Source organism: Typopeltis vanoorti, chromosome 15 (assembly GCF_054136105.1).
Source record: "Typopeltis vanoorti isolate ZY-2024b chromosome 15, IOZ_Tvanoo_1.0, whole genome shotgun sequence".
In the NCBI taxonomy this organism is placed as follows: Eukaryota; Metazoa; Arthropoda; class Arachnida; order Uropygi; family Thelyphonidae; genus Typopeltis; species Typopeltis vanoorti.
In genome coordinates, this window is record NC_143563.1 from 40,363,120 (window position 1) to 40,383,856 (window position 20,737).

The following is a 20,737-nucleotide window of genomic DNA, read 5'->3' on the forward strand; positions in this document are numbered from 1 at the left end:
AAAAAAAAATCAGCTAACGCTTTTTTATTCCCGTATATACGGGAGTAGGCGAGGCCATTTAGCCCTATCTAACTTTTGGAGACTGAGTGGGCAGTTCAATCTCCACTGGTACCCAATCAGAGACAGATGGCCAAAGGCTATCACTAATTAAGCGGTACGCAGTGAAGAGAGACGGCTCAAATGTGCCGCCATCTCGTGGTCCCTAACCCTAACACAATATATTTAATGTCTGAAATAATGTGGGTTCTACGGTCGATTTTCTTGAGTTTACAGGACGAAAAACCCGAGTTTCCGGGAGGAAAAACCTGCTTGCCCGTGCCAGAGATCGACTAACTCGGGAACCGGTCGAAAAAAAGGCTTAGAAAAATTTCCTCTAGTCGCCGACTAGACTCGAAACCAAGACTTCCTTCGTGCGGCCTAGCGCGATGGTAATATTTTATTAACCATGAAGCATCTACGTACAATCCAAATAAATATATATACATTTGTACATAGAATGCTTATTCTAATTGGCATTTTGATTTACATTTCTTGATCTTAATAATATATATTATGTACAATTTATACCTATTACTATTTTACATAATATAATATATATAATATTTTGTAATATAATATATAATATATTTTACAATACGTCTTCTGTGCATATGACTATTTTACTTATAATACATATAATTATTCTTTCGGAGACACTTCTTTATAGCCCTTTGTTATGTTTGACTTGACACTTTTATATTTGGCTGTGAACATTTTGGATTGTACATTATACATATACAGTTTGGATTATACATTATTAATTTATCATGAAGTGTTAAGCGCTATTTACATATACCATGTTTATACATACACATGTAGTTACTTTACATATCATAAATGTTCTTAACATATAATTAATAAAACTTGTTTTTGCATATCATTACATGTTTATTGCTTCATTATTATCTTTTTCAGATTGCAAATGTCTATATACATGTGTAGTATTTGTTTTAACATAGAAAGAGAGGGTTACATTTTGGCAGATATTTGAGTTACCCACCGGATGCAAAATGTCATCAGGTTCTTCCACTATATAAACTGTCATTGACATTTTTTGATACATAAAACTAAACTACTACCTCTATAATTGACAAATATTATGCACAGAATTACAACTAATTATAGCATAAAGCAATTAATGTACAAGTGGTTATACAGCTTAATGAAGAAGTTTACAATATGCTTTTCTTTCGCTTATGTATATTTTATCGTGTATATGTTTTTTTTTTTTTTTTTTTTTTTTTTTTTTTTAATTTATGGTGGGTCCTTTATTTCTATGATTTGCAGTTGTTCTTCGAATTCTGAGATGAGACCTATTTGTCGCCATTGGTGTTTTGTTATTTTGTTTCTGTTTATGGTATCTGTGATTGTTTCTTTTAGTATGTTGTTTATTTTCCTGAGTATGTCTGGTCCTGTTTCCCTTCCGTAAATTTTGTCGCATCTGTATGTCCAAATCGAGTACATGGTTGTTATAATAATGATTGCTTTAGTTGTGCTAATTTTCCCTTCGTGTAACCAGTATAATGTGTGTTCTGTAAAGGGTTGTTTGTGTTTTATGAATGTTTGAACCGTGTTCCATATTCGGGAGGTGTGAGGGCAGTACATCATTAAGTGGTAAAGTGTTTCTGGTTGGGGGCAAAAATGACATCTGGCGGGGCCTTGAAGAGGGATCCCTTTCGCTGTGCACCACATTTTGGTGGGCAAACAAGCGTGGTGTACTTTGTAGTAGAAGGTTTTTAATTTGGGGTTTATGGGCAGATTGAAAGCTTTTTAAGTGCCTTTGATAGTCTTAATGTCCCTCTTTCAATCTCCCGGTGTTGTGGTGGTGGTATAACTGTGCGCGTGAGTTTGATATGTGCTGCTTTAGGTCTCATCTTCAAGAATTCGTTTATTCCTATGTATTTGTTAATGAAATTGTAACCTTCCGCAATCTCGTGGAACATTCTGGGTGTTTTGCCACTCGAGCGCGGAAGGGAACATATTACTTTGTCGGGCATTATCTTCTGCATATAATATATTATATATGCGCTCCATGCTTTTTCCTCTGTGTAAGCTCTCTCTATGATTTTTGCTCTCGCACTTAGAGTTTTTAGGTGTACGTTTATTAAGCCGAGTCCTCCCGCCACAATGTCATGGAATATTGTGGATCTTCTGATGGGTTCGTATTTGGAACCCCAGATGAACTTTGCGCATTCTCTGTGTATTCTGTCTACTGCTTGACCGTTGTAGTTGGTATTGTTCATGAGGTACCATATCTTAGACAGTAGGTATTGATTGCATATTTTAGCTTTACTTGTTAGTGATAGTTATCTGTGTCTCATCTGTGTAATTTTCTTGGTTATTTTTGTATGTGCAAGCTCCCATTGTGTGTTGTGTTGGATTTGTTCTCCTATGACGATCCCCAGTAGTGGTAGGTGTTTGTCTATTTTTATGTCGTTCGGCATGGTAGGCCTTTTTACCCACCTGCCGACGAACATCGCTTGGATGGTGTGCAAACGCCACATCCACTGAGCTACACAGGCTCTAAAAAAAATAAAACTATGAAATGTTTAAATATAAAAATATATCGAAAAATAAATATAGTCATAAAGTAAAAATGAAACACCAGATTTTTTTTTTCCTTCTTGTCTTATTGTCTTAGGAGCCTGTGTAGCTCAGTGGATGTTGCGTTTGCACTCCACGGCGCTTGGCCGCACGAAGGAAGACTAGGTTTCGAGTCTAGTCAGTGACTAGAGGAAATTTTTCTAAGCCTTTTTTCGATCGGTTCCCGAGTTAGTCGATCTCTGGCACTGGCAAGCAGGTTTTTCCTCCCGGAAACTTGGGTTTTTCGTCCTGTAAATTCAAGAAAATCGACTGTAGAACCCACATTATTTCAGACATTAAATATATTGTGTTAGGGTTAGGGACCACGAGATGGCGGCACATTTGAGCCGTCTCTCTTCACTACGTACAGCTTAATTAGTGATAGCCTTTGGCCATCTATCTCTGATTGGGTACCAGTGGAGGTTGAACTGCCCACTCAGTCTCCAATAAGTTAGATAGGCTAAATGGCCTCGCCTACACCCGTATACGGGAATAAAAAGGTGTTAACTGATTTTTTTTTCTTGTCTTATTTTGTGATATACAGGATTTAGTCAAAAACAAGCACTCTTTCAATCTAACATTAGTCGTAGAAATTAGATTTACAGAAGGTTCTCCTAAGGAAGAAGTGAAGGAATTTTTCGAGTTATTACAGCAAACAGCTGATAAAGAAAATGGAAAAAGTGGACCTTATTGAGTTCTAAACATCGGAGTTGGAGATGAATCCTACCTGACATATAAGAATGTTTTTAGGAAATGTGAAGAAAAGAACAAAGTTAATAATAACGGTAAATATCATCATGCTGGTACAGAATAGAAGAGTGCACAGAAACTTTGAAATTGGAAGTGACCAATACTTAGTTTTACGTAGGATAAAAGTGAATACCACGTCGACAAGAACAGCAAGCAAGCAAGTTTTAAAAAGAATTAAAGTTGAGCAGCTTTTGCAAGTATACTGTAGACTCGACTACAAAGACATTATTAAATAAAAAGTGTAACAGTTTGAAAACCAAAATTAAAACCTTTATATATAGCAGTGGCATCTAGAATAAGAAGTTTATTTACATTTTTTTACTAGACCTGTTACAACAACAACAACAACAAAAAATCACTAAACTTCTAAAAAAGAACATCCACCAACCAGACTACATATATATATACTGTATATCTTATATATACGGTGTTTATTATACTTTATAATATACTGTGCTCACTCCTGAAACAACACAAAATAAGAACAGTTTACAAATTTTGTGCAAAGTCTCCCATTTCCTCAGACAAATTAACGAATACAAGATCCTAGTAATTTCAGGGTTTACTACAATATCCTCCTAACAATATCAGATCCAATGCTTTGGACAAACAGAACGGACCAGAACAAAAGAACGTATAAAATCTATTCGCTATGGACAACCAAAAAGAGATCCACCCTAACATACCTTAGATCAAGGGTCTTCAACCTTTCAGACAGTGCGGGCCGCATTAAAAAAATTCAATGAATCCCGCGTGCCACTATGCTATTCTGATGTATTTAGAATTGTAACATGATTTACAGATTCACAAGGAACACTGTGCATTTGATAAAAATCCTATAAAAATAAACAAACTCTGCTTTAAGAGCGTAGGTAGGAGTCGGGTTCATGATAAGTAAATACAATCAATACTTGTAAAAAGATAATTTAATGAAGAAAACATTAATTTTTAACAATATCAATTGGCAACTTGGCAATGTTTTTCCTTGAACAGCTTGTCGATATTGGCATCAATGTTGGAAGTCGCTATGCGGAGTATTCTCGAGATGTTTGTCTATAATCTGAGTTCTTGTCTTGGACTTCACATGTTTCATTCTGGAGAACTGCTCAAATAAGCATGTGCTTTCTAACAAAGCGCACGTCTTCAAAGCATGCCGGCGAAGATTAGGGAATTCGTAGTCAGAAATGTAGTCTTTGTAAAAATAAGCAAGGGCACATTGAACAATTTTTCTCTCAAAGAATAGTTGTTTTGGAGTTCAAGCAGCTCCATTTATACCGAGCCTGGCATTTCGGCAGCATTGACACTGAATGGCTTTGAAAATAAATCTAAAGAAAACTGTTGGTTACGAAAATCACAAAATCTCTCTTCGAACTTACTTTGCTAATTTTGTAGTATATTCATCAAGAGAGATGAACAGTTGGACTCAGCGAGAAGCTGAAAATTAGTTAAGTCTTTTTTACGAGTTGTGCCGCCCAAAATTTGACCTTGACCACAAAAGTTTGTTGTGATCAAACAGAGTGTGCGCGAGTTGATCTTTTGATTGTAGACGCGTATTTAGGTCATTCATATGCAACGAGATGTCGATCACAAAGGCAATGTGTATCATCCACTTCGCATCGTTAAATTCCGCAATCGGATTCCCCTTGGTCTACGTGAACTGCTGTATTTAGCTCCTTAATTCAAAGACTCTTTTAAGAACATTCCTTCAGCTCAACCAATGCACATCACTATAATAAATCACATCGCCGTGATCCGCTTCGCACTCTTGCTTCAAAAACTCTTGGAATTGACGATGATTCAATCCTCTTGCCCTAATAATGTTGACGACAGTCACAATAACTTTCATGACATTCTCAAATGCAATAGTTTTCGCGCACAAATTCTCCTGGTGGATTAAACAGTGGTAATGGACGAAATCTTTTCCTTCTAGTTCCGGTTCTTTCCGTAGCAGCGCAACAAACCCTTCGTTCTTTCCCACCATAGCAGAGGTACCATCAGTTACCACACCCTTGAGGTTGGTTAGGATGAGGTCTAATCGCTGGAGCGTTTTCTTCGCAGTTTCAAGTATATCAGTGCCTTTCGTCGTTCCCTTCATTGGTAATGCGCTAGCATTTCTTCTGTCAGATTGAACTGTTCATAAATGCGACAAACAAAGATAGCCAGTTGTGCTCTATCCTTCACATCTGTGCTCTCATCTAAAGCAAGTGAACATGACGTAAATTCGGACGATCGTTTTTTTTTAAAGTTCCTTCAATGTCATTGGCAAGTTCTTCGACACATCGTGCTACAGTTACTCCAGACAAACTCGGTTTTTTAAACACTGTCTTATTATTTGGGCATAATATCCCCAGTAACGATGAGACACTCTTTCACAAACTCGCCGTCCACGAAGGCTTTTGATTTTTCAGCAATTTTTTAATCTATTACATAACTTACTTTGACGCACGCTTTGCTCTCTTCCCTCTGCCTTTTATACGTACCCTGCTGGTATTTTAAATCAATTTGGAGATGGTTCACTTTGTCCACACGAAGCCGCCCTTGAAGATGATCGAAACTGGACACATGCTTTGTCTCATTGTACACCGATGGAAATGATCCAAAATGGCCGTTTAGCGGTTATTATCCACTGAATATGTTTCACACTAATGAAAAATGTCTGGCAATATAAAACCTGAATAGGCTATAGCTGACATGATGAATCTGCGTGCGCTTCTACACGAATATCACACTGTTCACGACTGACTGACTGACTGACTCTGGATGAGGTCTTCTTGTATTTATATGAAAATAACGAAGTATCGAGAACCTCCGAGATATATCTGGAAGGCACTAGACAGCGCACTCGAACGAACTACTGCTTCAGCCATCTACATGCAACGTTAGTACTAGTACTTAAGTACCGCTCGGTGCTGGTAGATGGCTTAAGAAGCATGTCTATTCAATATTTATTTTTATGGGATTTTATGTAAAGTATCAAATGCACAGCGTTCCTTGTGAATCAGGAAAGCATCTTACAATTCTAAATACCGCAGTATAGCACAGTGGCTACGGCTTAATTAAACTTTTTTTTGTTTAATCGCGTTTTAATGTTATGTAGTGATTTTTTCAAAATGGCCGGAGGGCCAGAGCAAAGAGCTCCGTGGGCCATGCGTTCTGGACCCCTGCAGAGAACTCAACAGATAATAACGTGATTTGTTATTGTCCATGAAGTGATTCGTCCAATCACTTCATGGACAAAGTGCATCGTGGCATGTAACATGTCATGCGATTGTAGCTGGCATAAATTGGAGGAACATAATGCTCTGAAACCATTGAAACTGTGTCTGGGTGAAATGGCTGCGAGAAGAGAATTGATTGAGTTTGAAAGAGGCGTTACTATAGGATGCCTGTTGCAGGCCTATCTGTTCGGTAATGGTGTTCTGTAATCAGTGATACAATACTGAGATGAAAGGACAGAGAGTCAACTGCAAATGCTACCTGCAGTTGACGATCCACCATGCTCACCGAAAATGACCATAGGGTGTTACAAAGGATGATATGAAAAAACTGCCATTCGTCAGACAACAAGTTGAATATACAGTTGCGGGCATTAATTGGGACACAAATTTGCACAAAAATATTCAGAGCCAATGCTCACACAAGGACTGCAATACTCATGCCCAACATTATGAGAACCAACATGGAGCGTTGTCTTCAGTGGTACAAAGAGTGGTCACAGTAAGATGTGTAAGATTGGAAAGCTGTATTATGGAGCGACGAATCACGCTACACCCTCTACCGAGCAGATGGATGACTGTGGTGGAAGCCCAGTGACCTTCTCTTACCAGAGCGTAACCAGTCCGTCTCTTACCAGCGCGTAACCCAAACTATGAAATTCGGAGGTGGGGGTGTGATCATACGGTCCTGTTTTTCCTAGTTTGGCCATTGACCTCTGTTTGTAGTGCCATGAACACTGAACTCTGAAAGGATATCTGAACATTGTGGTCAATATAATGCTTCCTACTTTGTGGCGTTTCTATGAAATTGACCATTGTCTCTTTTAGGCAAGACAGCGTACCATGTCATAAGACTGCTGCTGTAACCGCATAGTTTGTGGATATGAACTTCGCCACATTTGACTGTCCTCCAGAGAGCCCGGATCTCAACCTTATTGAATATATTATTGGTACGAACTAGTGCTAGAGACGTCAGCCCCACAACAGTCAATCACCTCATTACATGCTTACAGGAAGAATGGTCGAAAATTCCCATTCATCGCTATTGTACACTTGTGGAAAATATGCCTTGTTGGACTGCTATCATCGCAGGAAAAGGAGGATCAACATCTTATTAAGGTGGGTGCCATGTCTGTTAGTTTCTCACACTATGGTATCCGTTGACTTCATTCCAAGCAGTAACAGATCTCTATTTAAATCACAAAATATTGTCTCTAGAAGCGGATACAAATGTGCTACCAAACCGTTGATTTGCAACAGAAATGATGGCGTAATTCTACATAAATTTTACTACATTCGTTCGTCAACAATCATCACTAAGCATCACCGCAGAGAGCGTCATTCTCGTTTTTCATGCACGTAGTTGTCCTTATCCTGTAAGTCCTGTTATCCTATCTCTAATGAGTGTATCTGAAAAATGCCTTTAATATTGCTCGTCTGAGATGGCGAAGAATCAGATTGTAAATTCTAAATTTAGTTATGAAATTGGCTGTTTCATTCATGTGTATGCGTAGTTTATTCCAGAAATTTTAACACGAATCACTACATCTGAATATGGAGGTACAAAAAAGTATTGAATAAAGAAATTAATTTTTAAGTTTGCTTGAAAGCAGAATGTATGTTCAGTGGGACTGCAGGTAATGACAGATGCCGTTACTCCTCGAAAAAGTGTACATTCTGCGTCGGTTAAAAAAAAATAATAATAAAAAAAAAATTTTTTTTAATTCTAGGATCATGGGAAATCTGAAAATGGAACTAGGCTTGTGATCAGTAGTGTACGCTAAACATATTTTCAATTTTCTGTCTTTCTCTCACCTCCTAATATGACACGTGATACACAATTATGTATTCCGTGTATTTTTATAAATAACTGAAATTAAAACTTATTTTCTGAGGCAGTTCATGTATTTGTAATAACTGTTAATGTCCTTTTCTTTTTGGTTTTTGTAACAATTCAATCAATCAATTTCAAGGCAACCTACCACACGGAAATACCATGTACTTCCAAACTCGCGTCTTGCCACGTATTGGTATAGAAACGGTGGTCATGTTAATTATCACCAGTAATATATGCTAGGCATCAGCTATAAAAAGCACTGGTAGTCAATAAGGCTACAGGAGGCTTAGTGACTACCAGTGCTAACCAGATCGGCTTGTAAGATTATCTCGAAAACTGATTACTCTATACTCTAGAACAGCGTCAATGATATGCAAAGAAAGATATGATAAACAGAAATTAAGACATCAATGTCGAGCGGTTCGATAGCAGCTGATCAAAACGAAAGCAGACGAAGATTGACATAGTCAACTGAAATCTTATGGAACTGTTGCAAATGTTCAAATGACAGCTCAGTATAAACAGGAGCGACACTGCATCATTTAGTTCCAAGAAAAGTAAACGGTGCAGCCAACCTGAACAATTTAAACATCATATATTAGAGATTCTCAGAATGAAAAAAAAAAAAAAAACCATCGTTGTTATCAGAATAAGTGTCATCTAAAAATGGTTACATAAACATGACAGTGACTTTACGTAAATGAACTGGCACTTTTAGTAAGCAAATTTCACCTCCACTGAGAACTTTCGTTATTGGCTGGACTAGATATTTCATTACAGAACCCCACTGCCAGAATATCTACCTAGGGCAAGATACCCGTGGAATGTTTATGAAATTTTGTGGAACTGATGATTTGTCATATCGAAATCATTTTCAAACTGATGTCACCGAACATGCTATCAGATGGGTATCGCTAATAAACTATCCACTCACTGTATAAAAACTGTGCTGATTAGTGAGATTCTTAAACATGTTTCATTAAAATTATTACCTTTGCATTGTTTTGAATCCTATTTCGTTGACGTCAGGAACAACCATCCATGTTTCTACTGAAAACTTTTTGTAGAACATTTCTTCAAAAACTGGACTTCCCATTGCAAGCACCAATTTGTGAGCTGGCACAACAGCTGAATTACTTCCAGTGTAAAATGTAACATCAGACAGATACCCGGTATCCAACAGAAACTTTCCCTTTTCAGCCAAAGTCTTATTTTGCTGCCAAAACTTGCAACCCGTCATACTATAAGGAATCAGTAAAGCGAACATTTAATAACAAAATTACTCATTGTTAGGAAATCACCAATTATATTGAATATGAAAATTGCAATCAACAGCAGTTAATATTAGATTAATTCTAAAATCTATTGTATGCGTAAAAAATAATTTATTAAAACTGAAATAAAGTTGAGAAAAAATTAATAATAAATAATATGCTAACGCTGTTTATTCCCTCATTAGGAGTTGGCGAGGGCTTTAAACCCTATCTAGCTTTTCGAGATTAGAGGACAGTTCGATCTCTACCAGTTGCCAATCAGAGATAACTGACCCAAGTCTATCACTAATTATAGGCAGTCACCTATGAAGAGACCGGCAAATAAGTGCTGTCATCTCTAGGCACATAACCCTAAAAGGATATGTTACTGTCTGAAATAATGTGGGTTCTATGGTCGATTTTCTTGAGTTTATCATATGAAAAACCCGAGTTTTCAGGATAAAAACCCGTCTTCCTCTGCCAGATATCGACTAATTCGGGAACCGATCGAAGAAATGCTTAGAAAAAATTCCTCCAGTCGGCTACCAGACTCGAACCATAAGTCTATTTTCGTGTGGTCTAGTGCTGAGGATGCAAGCGCCACTTCCACTGAGTGACACAGGCATTGGAGGGTTGAAATATAATAGTTAGGAGAAACAGTACTCCATAATGCAAGCTTTAACTGCATAATCATCTGAAAATGGTTTTTGCATTAGGAGGAAACCCATTCTAAGTTCAATTCTAGTTGCTGACTAGTGGAACTTTTTCTAAACATTTCTTGGATCAGTCCAAGAATTTGATGATCTCTGAGAAATAGAATAGAGAAAAGTTGGATTTCTTCAAGAAACTCAAGTTTTTCATTCCTTGAACCGAAGAAAATCGACGTAGGAATCACACTAGTTTAGACAATAATATCCTGTTGTCTCCCTTACTCTCCTCCTTGTCAGACAAGGAGTCCAATAAGGATGTCCCCTTCCATCAACTTTTTTAAATATTTATTTATAAAAAAAATCAGCTAACACCTTTTTGTTCCCGCATAGGGAGTAGGTGTGGCGGTTTTAGTCCTATCTAACGTTTGGGGACTAAGTGGGCAATTAAATCTCCACTGGTAGACTATCAGCGATAGCTAGCCCAAGGCTATCATTAATTAATTGATACACGGTGAAGAACGCAGCTAGCAAGTGCCACGCCATCTCACGGTCCCTAATCTTAACACAATATTTTCATGTCTGAAAATATTGGGGTTGACTTTCTTGAGTTTACCGGACGAAAAACCCGAGTTTATGGGAGAAAAAAACCCCGCTTTGGAACCGATCGTAGTAATAATAAAATGGAATAAAAATTGACTAAACAAACACATGTAATAACCACAGTAATAAGTTTTAACAAGTAAATATTTCATCCTAAATATCTTAGGACATTGTCAGTACAGTTAATTCAAACAATACCAGGAATAACATACAGTTAAGGTGCATGATTACGATGGAATCCCAATATGTGTGCAGTAGAGTGTTATAAAATTAAATTTAAATATATCTGGAGGGAAAATGTAGATTACATTAAAAATCAGATAACATATATAAAAATTATTTTGCACAATTTTTGTATGACAATTTCTCATACTTTAGGAATAGCAAGAACATCATTATGGTTTAGATTTGGTCTGTGAAGTAGGGCTTCAGCTCTTTCTTTAAAGAAACGTTCATGTTTATATAAAGATCTATGTAGAAGTTTTGGTCTTTTTCCAATGGATCCTGTAGTTTGGGTTTTCAACTCCATGTTGTGCAAGGCCAGATTTCTGTGGTTTCATAAGACGGATATGGTCTTGATGTTCCGAAATGCATTTATGAACAGATCTACCTGTCTGTCCATAGTAAGACAATTTACAGGAGCATGGAACCTCATACATGCCAGGTAGCATCAGAGGTGAGAATTTTTCTTTAGTAGAAGGTAACAAGTTATAGATCTGGTTGATCGGTTTGTAGGTAGTAGCAAGTTTGTATTTCTTCATTATTTTTGAAAGACATTCGGAGATGCCTTGGACATAAGGTATGGGAATCCAATGGGCTTATTCTTTTCTAGGTTGATGTATGGGAGAGTGACTGATGAATTTTTGAGTTGTTTTAGATTGTATGCATTTAGTATGCCTGTATTTTTGATTATTTCCAATCTTAGTTTAGAGATTCTTCAGAGGAGCAGAATCTGTGTGCTCTAGTTACTAATGGTTTAATGATGCCAAATTTTTGAGATGGATGATGAGCAGAAATGTGAATGTAGCAACGTGAAAATGTCGGCTTACGATAGACAGAAGTGGATATGGAACCATCTTCTTTTCTTTGGATGTGTAAAGCCAGAAAGGAGATATCCTGTGGAGATTCTTTTTCTACCGTGAATTTGATGCGATAATGAAGGTTTATTTTATCTAGAAACAGGTGTAATTCTTGTTCGGAATGACCCCAGAACAGCAATGACATCACCAACATATCGTAGCCAAATTTTTGGTTTGGGTTTAAACGTGAAAAAATTTTTTCTTCAAGGTGTTTAAGAAACAGGTTGGCTAAGTTTGGTGATAAGGGAGACCCCGTTGCTGCTCCTTCCTCTTGCTTGTAAATTTTCTCTTTCCAAGTGAAGTAACAGGACGTAATAACGAATTTGAATAATTCAACAATATCAGATGTAAATTTTTGAGTTAACAAGTCTACCATTTCCTTATGGGGAATATTAGGGAAGAGGGAGACAATGTCGAATCTAATTAGCATGTCAGTTTCCAACAGTTGAATGTCCTTTATTTTTGTGTGAAACTCTGTTGAATTTTTAATTGATGAGGCTGAGTAGCCTATGTGAGGATGGAGAAGGTTAGATAGAAATCTTGATAATTTGTAAGTTGGCTGCTAATAGAATCCACGACGGGTCTGAGTGGAACTTTGTTAATTCAAAATTATAATAACGGAAAAACTCACGAAAAATATTATTTAATAGTAAAATTTTCGAAAAAAAGATTTAGTACCAAAAGTAGCCGATAGGAAAAATTTTGGCGCTGGTGAAGCCGAAAGCTGTGAAATATTTGGTAAACGCAGGCAAAAAGATTATGCAAATATTACTGTGCGTACGTGAGAGTAGCGACACCAATTCCACTTAAAAATGGAATGGGAATGTTCAGGCAGTTATTCGAATGACTGACGAATTGTGCTCAATATGCTTCCTACCTTGCCCCTCAACGTGCTTTACTTATTAAGTTGTTTTATCTTAAACAGTGCAATGCCGTAGCAGCCCTTCGGGAATTTAGAAGGCTTCATAACCTGCATACAGGTCCTAAGTCAGCTGTAGCACTGAGAGCTATGATTAAGAAGTTTGAAGAAACTGGATCACTAGGAGTCAGACCAGGCTGAGGATGGAAAGCAGTGCAAGTTTTATTCTGATGAATCCAGAATTTCATTCGGATGAATAAAACATTATTTCCTGTGAGTTCAATCACTACATTAAATTCTGTCTCTCGGAAGTTGTTGTTTTAGTTTAGTTATTATTATTCTTATTATCATTGTAACGTGCCACATATCCAGCTGGAATGAGTGACGCGACTGTTGCTTACACCGTCGAAATGCTATTATTCCATTTTTATCCTATTATAAAGATATAAAGATCTTATTATTCTTATCTTATATATAGCTGTTATTATATATTAGAATCGAACTCAGAATGGTCTTTCTTTGGGTAGCTTAGTGCTGTGAGTGAAAATGTCATTTTCAAATGGTTATTATAATTTCAATTGTGAAATTATGAACTTTCATAAAATAATAATTATGTATGTGTCGGAGGTGAAACTATTAGAGAGGAAGAGGAGAGAGAGAGAGAGAGAGAGAGAGAGAGAGGAGAAGAAATATCATTCGTTGTCAAGGTTCACTGATATGTTCTCAAATTCGTTTCTGCTAATGATATGAATACTATCTGCTCATATCTGACTGACATGCATCAAAGAGATAAGCACGTGCATTTCTTGTGAGTTACATAAATATGACAGGAGGATTTACTAATCTTTTCGTGGAAGATAACCAGTATTTTTCTAAATAGTTGCATACTTTATCTGAGTAGGATATATGCTTCTCTGTAATTTAAAATATCCTGAGAGTAGGATATACACTTCTCTGAACTTTGAAGGCGTCAATGTTCTCAAGTCGTGACACCTCTACCTTGCGAGGTGTCTAGGAATGGGGCTGTTTAAAATCCTTCTCTGACTGGAACAATTATTTAAGTTTTTCTTTCCGTGAGTTTTTTTTTCTCTAAGTGCCTTAGGATTTTCGACCAATAAAACAACAAAAATAACAAATTTAAGAAAAGCTGCTCAGCTGACAGACATACACTGTCAAGTTCATTGTTATGACTGTCAAATATAATCCAATACAGTTGGGATGTGAGTGAACAGTTCAAAAAGCTGTTATGCTAGTGGAACTTAAGCAATGCACTAATAAAAGATGACTGTATGTGCTCCTAGACAGGGTCCATACCCTTTAAGTAGTACAAATGAAGGCAATTTCTATACCGATGATTTATTCTCATGAACTCTCGAATAAATTTGATGACAGATTTCTAACATTCTGCGAAAAAATAGAAACATAAAAAGTAAATAAAATAAATAAATAAAAATAAATAAATAAATGAAAATAAAAATAACGAACAGCTTTGCGAGAAATGCTAGTGGCTATGCGCTTTCCAACCATATACCTGGGGAAGGAGTGTCCTGGGTTCGATTCCTGTCGCCGACGTGAGGAGCTTAAAGATCTTCCTCAGTCATAGCCAAGTTAGCTGGGCTTGGGCGTGGACAGCAGGTTTTTTTTCCTCAGTTTGTCTGGAGGTTTTTCATCCCACAAGCAGGCAAACTGGCCCCGTGAACACACGGATCTACAGCCATAAAAACTTAACCCCCCCCCCCCAGAAGGGAGGCTCAACTCTCTCTTCAATAGGAACGGGGGGAAAGGGGGGGAAAACTCCATATGAATAAATAAATAAATTTAGATTGCAAAGTAGAAAGAAAAGAAACATTGAATAATAATAATGAAATAAAAAAAAATAAAAAAACTCGAACCACCGATAAAACGCAAGTCAGTGATTGATGGGATTATGCGCATTTGTACTTTATAGCTGTTAACTATTTATGGGTATAACTATTCATTTAGTTTGCAAAGGTGTGCACACTGGTCAATGAACTAAGGTTGACGAAAAACTTTCAAAATACTCAGCGCAAGTAATAACCTACTCACCTTAATGAAGCCAGTAGCGGAGGAAGAGACATAGCGCTAGCTTTTGCGTCTTTTCTATATTCTGTTGTTGCTGAAGTCATTGATAGACGACAACATTAGTTCATTATCTCTGTTAAGGTGTGTGTTTCAGACAGCTTAAGTATAGTGGTACTGCGATAAATTTGATTATCAAAATTTGATTGTCATTCCAGGAAGACTACATTGCAATGAAACAAAAAATTAAAAAAAAAAAAATAAAAAAAAAATACGTTTTGTCAAAAGAGTGCTTTTCTTTCTTTATTTATTTCTTTAAGTAAGTGGAATCGAGTCGTAGCAAATGCAATATGAAATAATAAAAATAAATATATACTGTATATAGTTACAGTATATATTTATTACGGACATCCGTCCGTATATAAAATACGGATGCATATCGGTATCGTGGCTGTTTACCTCAATACATGATATCTTCTGTTTAAATGCAGTAGCCGTAATTGCGTTGGAATGTCGGAATGTTTTTCTTGGTTTGGACCAGCAACCCAGAGTAGAAGCTTTTATTCATCTATTTATTTTCATATCAGTTCCATACAGGGTTGCAAATCCTATAGTACATTACTATTGTGAGTGGACCACAGAATAATAATAAAGAAGGGGGATTTGTTGATGTGTTCCTTGAAACAGCTGTAAGTTGTGTTCTTTACAGGAAGATAAAGTGAAAGATGCTGTTTGGGAGATAAGAAATAAATGAAATAAAAGACAAGGAAGAAAAGTTGGTGCGGAAAGTTTGAAGCTGGATAGTAAATAATCCTTTAGTAACAGCCGCTGATGTTCTTACAAGAAAAATATTCATAAAGCTAGTTAAGGACGAAGGCAGATCTGTGCAGAATGGTTTCATGAGATGAATGTTGAATGACTTGACTGACTTGCGCTACTCTTGATCTCAACTGTATCGAACACCTGTGGGATGAAATGGAAAGCCAATTGCGATTCAAGTCGAAAAGTTTGATATCAATGACCGACTTCAGTAATGCTCTTCCGAAGGAATGGAAATTACGTGGCGACATACCAAAAATTTGGTTGTACTGTAATTCTTCAAAGAAGATTGAAGGATAACTATCAGATTTTGGGTAGTATCCCATAGTGGTCAACCCATAGCAACAAATTGGTTGACCACTCCATATTAATGATATTCATCTTAGAATAAGATGAAATTACATAGTTCATTTAAATCAATTACATAGTATATTGAAATCATCATACAGAATCTATACATAACCTTTATTAGTTATTGCCCAGTGCAAGATTTATCTATAAAAGAAGATTCTGACTTTAGCATTTTAGGGCACTCATAACTTTTAGCTCATTATTTTTGTGCTCGATAATGTATGATGTATATTTAGGATTAGTTGATGGTTTATACTAGTAAATAAATTTAATGGAAAAATACAGCGCAGAGAAATAATTAAACGACAGACTTTATCGTTTCGATGTTTCGTCCCAGTGACAGAGACATTTTCAGAAATATATTAAAATTACAGTACCTCCCCCACACACACAACATAAACGCAATAGTAAATGGAAGAAATATGCCATTTTAAGGCAACGCTAGGCGTTCTTATGGATGCTCTTAGCTAGCTTTAGTAGTTAGACCAAAGTCTAAAAGCTTCAAGTTTCCCAAATATTGTGAAGTTTAAAATAAACGTTTATTTAATTTAAGCTGATTTTTTAAAATAAGATGCTGATCCCCGAAAAGGTTCTTTCAAGTTTATTTTGCTGGGATGAAGCATAGTAGTTTTTTTTCCCTTATCACAGCTGATCCTCTGCATGGTATCAAGATATGGTCAAAAAGACCAGACTGGTCATAATTGTGTCTGCTTATCTATTTCTTGTGTTTACCAAGGCGGATATTAGCAAATCTAATAGTTTTGTCATCATATGACAGGTTGTATGATCAAGGAACCTTGTAAATACTGGGAAGAAAAAAGGTAGGAAGTGGATATTTAGGAGAGCAGAGAAGGAAAGTCAGTTTTGCATGGGATTTGAAAATGATGTGCAGAGATGATATTTCTTTAAAGTTCTGGAAAACGTTTAAGATTCCACAGCTATAGGGAATAGTGATGCATTACTACAGTCTGTGTGTATTGAAAGAAAGAGATGAGTAACGGATAAAATGTTTTTTTGCGAGGACAACAACATAATCATTGCTAGAGCTGAGAAGAGTAATACTGTTTTCTTATGAGTTGTGTTTTTTCAATACCAGTTATTATAATAGAAAAATTAATGTGCTGCTCAGAGACTACACTACTTATAAACCACCTAGATAATGATCTGACCAATTCTCTATTAAAATAAAACAACTTAAAAATGCCTTGGCCTCGTTTAGATCTTAAAAAAACTCAAACCTTTTAGTTGCTTTCCCTTCCCAGATCTACAGATTGCCTAAAATTCATAAACCTAATTACCCATTACGACTCATAGTAGATGATACCGAATACTCCCCTCCTTTAAATTAGCTAAACAGCTAGCTAAATATTTAGTTCCACTTACTGGTTTAAACAAATCCAATAATTTCATATCTATAATCCAATTTTGTTTCGAACAGTAATAATATCATGGTGACCTTTAAAGTTTCTGACACTTTAGTTACATTTACTGAAAACTTTTTCCCCGGGGACATTATTGATCTCTTTAATTTTGACATTTACACTGGTAACTATTAAGAATCAGAAACTACATGCATCGGTTCTCCCCCTTCCTCCTCCACTGGCCAATTTCTATGTGGAGCATTTTGAAAAACACGCTCATGATACTGCCATTCGGATACCATCTATTTGGCTGATATATTGCCAATGTATTCTCTTCTTGGGCTCATGACTCAGACACATTCCTCCTCCACCTCAACAGCAAACATCCTAGAATCAGTTCACTATAGAAGAAGAAAATAACAATAGACCCTTTTCTGGCTACTATAATCATACGTTTTCCCAAATGACCTCCTTTCTTTCTCAATCCAACACCCACCCACAAAAGTAGATACATAATCTCTCAGACCTTCCTCCTTCTCAACAAGATATTCAAAACCCTTGTTAACAATGCCTCCCACCTTTGTTCCACCGAAGCTTCTCTTCCTGTGGAACTCGCCTTTATTCACATTCTCTTCCTGTCCAATGATCACAATGCCAGAAAGATCTGAATTATCTCTCCGTTCTATATCTTCACATTCCTCTGAACATTAAAACTACAGTAATGCCACTGTGTATTCCCTGTATCCAGGCCATTCCAGAAAAAATTGCCAGAACTAAAAAAGAAATGTAATCTCCGCACTGTTTTCAAACTTCATTTAAAGCTGGCTTCCGTTTCCTGTGCTCTTAAATATCCACTTCTACCCTTCTTTTTTGCAGGTGTTTACAAGGTTTCTTTTTCTTGCAACTTATATCATGTCATGGTCATATTGGGAGATCTTCAATTATTCGCCTTGGGAAGCACAAGAAATATAACTACCACCAAAACTATGGTCAGCTAGATCTAACTCACCATGCCTCGGATATCTTGCACAGTTCAGATGGAAAGATACTACTATACTTCATCATAGCAAATACAAACTTGAAAGGCTTTATAGATTCAGCAGCAGATTTAAAAAAGGTAACCTAAATAAATACGGCAGTAGTAAACTCCCCTAGATTCGGAAAAGTTGAATTCCTAGTCCTGCTCAAACAGCCAATATTAGCCAACCTCACCTATTGAGGGCGATCTTCATGACTCCAAATTTAAAATAGTCTATTTCTTTCACTTACTGTTGTCCATGTTTTTGTGTGCGTTACTACAGTTTTAATATTGTATTTCTGAAGATGTGACACAAACAGACGAAATATGGGAACGACTAAACCTCTTGTATAATTATTTCTATGTGCTATATTTATTCCATAAAATTTAATAATAATTAAATTATTTTCAATTTTATTATATTTTAATTCATAATTTTCAGACTTCATAACGTTTGAGCACTGGGCAGAACTGCAGCACCTCAAAATATAATTTTATACAACGTTAGTGTTAATTGTATCTCTGCCGTTCATATGTTTTTCTTTTATTACAGACTTGTTTACTTTCTCTCTTCCCCATCAATACAAAATGTAGGACTCAGTATCAAGGACTATGTGACAGGGACGAAATAATGAGTGATCAAACTCGTACTTTCATTTTCTCTGTGTTGCATTTATTTCATTAAATTTAATTATGTGTGCCTGAAAATGAAATATGCAGTGTGTGTGTGTGTAGGCTGGGTTCTCTTTAAATCGAAACGATGTTATTTTATAATTATGTAATTCTCATTTAGATGCTTCTTTAATGTTAAGTGTATGTTTTTTTTTAAATTTGCTTTATCCATTTTTATTTGTTTATTTATTTATTTATAAATAAAATAAATAAATCAGCTAATGCCTTTTAATCCCTTATAGCGAGTAGGCGAGGCCTTTATACCCTATCTAACTTTTGGAGACTGAGTGGGCAGTTTAATCTGCACTGGTAGCCCATCAGAGATAGCTGGCCCTTGTCTATCACTAATTATAAGCCGTTCAGCCTATGATGAAGAGGCTGGGAAACAAGTGCTACCATCTCTTGGTACCTAACTCTAACAGTATATGTTAATATCTGAAATAATGTGGGTATACTATAGTCAATTTTCTTGAGTTTACGGGACGAAAAACCAGAGTTTTTGGGAGAAAAAACCAACTTGCCCATGCCAGAGATTGACTAACTTGTGAACCGCTCGAAAATAGACTTAGAAAAAAATGTTCCTCCAGTCGGCAATTAAACTTGAACCTAAGTCTAATTTCGAGCGACCAAGCGCAGAGGATGCAAGCGCCACTTCCACTGAGCTACACAGGCCTTTTCATTTATTTATTTATTTGGTATAGCATCAGACTGTATAAGTATTGAAACGATGTTGTTAAGCCTAATCTCGCTATCTGTGATGGTTTATAGGAAATTAATTACTCATGTATGCTTAATGGATTTGGATAACTGTTAATGATTTTTAAATCACATTATTATTTTTTACTAGGGGAAAATGAAAGTGGAAGTGCAGTTATTTTTAAATGGAATAATCAGCAGACCAGTTTGTTAGCAGCAACTGCATGGCTGATTTCTAGTAAAGAGTTGGTTCAGGTAACTGTGGCATGTGAAGGAAACAGATAATGCCTTTATAGGAAGTAGGCGAGGCCGTTTCAGTCCTATCTAACTTTTGGAGTCTGAGGGGACAGTGCAATTTCCACTGGTAGCCAATCAGAGATAGTTGGCCCAAGACTATCATTAATTATACATAGCACGTGAACAGATGCGGCTGACAAGTGCTGCCATCTTGTGGTTCCTAATAGTTTCGAACAGTAAAACAGTATGTTTTACTGTTCGAAAATAGTATGGGTTCTAAAGTCGATTTTCTTGAGTTTATGGGACGAAAAAACTCGAGTTTCGGGAGGAAAAGCCCGCTTGGCCCAGAGATCGACTAACTCGTTACTAAGTCACAAAAGTCTTAGTAAGATTTCCTCTAGTCGGCGAGTAGAATATAACTTGCGCTACTCTTCCTTCCAGTGATCTACGAACTTAATCCTTTAGATACAGACCCTGTATCTAAAGGATTAAGTTTAAAAGCCATAAAATAGTGCTGGCAGAACATTTTTTAAATCTTATTTCTGGAATAAACCATATGAGGATCTTATTCAATCATTAAAAATACAGGAAAATATAGGATATGTGGCTTTCAAAGTAGTTGTCGATTTCAGGTATCGTGGCGAAGTCAGTGTACCCCATGATCCATTGCCAGAACTT

At 36.5% G+C, this 20,737-nt stretch overlaps 1 protein-coding gene across 1 annotated transcript in view; it reads right to left on the bottom strand.

Annotated features, from left to right (window-relative positions):
• LOC150098679 (uncharacterized) overlaps window positions 1-15,012 on the bottom strand; it is a 30,115-nt gene extending 15,103 nt beyond the window's left edge. Inside the window, exons 1-2 of the mRNA XM_090405732.1 lie at window positions 14,933-15,012; window positions 9,417-9,665 (exon numbers count right to left, since the gene is read on the bottom strand). Coding sequence (XP_090261858.1) covers window positions 9,417-9,665; window positions 14,933-15,012 — 329 coding nt within the window. The remainder of the gene's footprint in view (window positions 1-9,416; window positions 9,666-14,932) is intronic.
• Window positions 15,013-20,737: the final 5,725 nt, after the last annotated feature.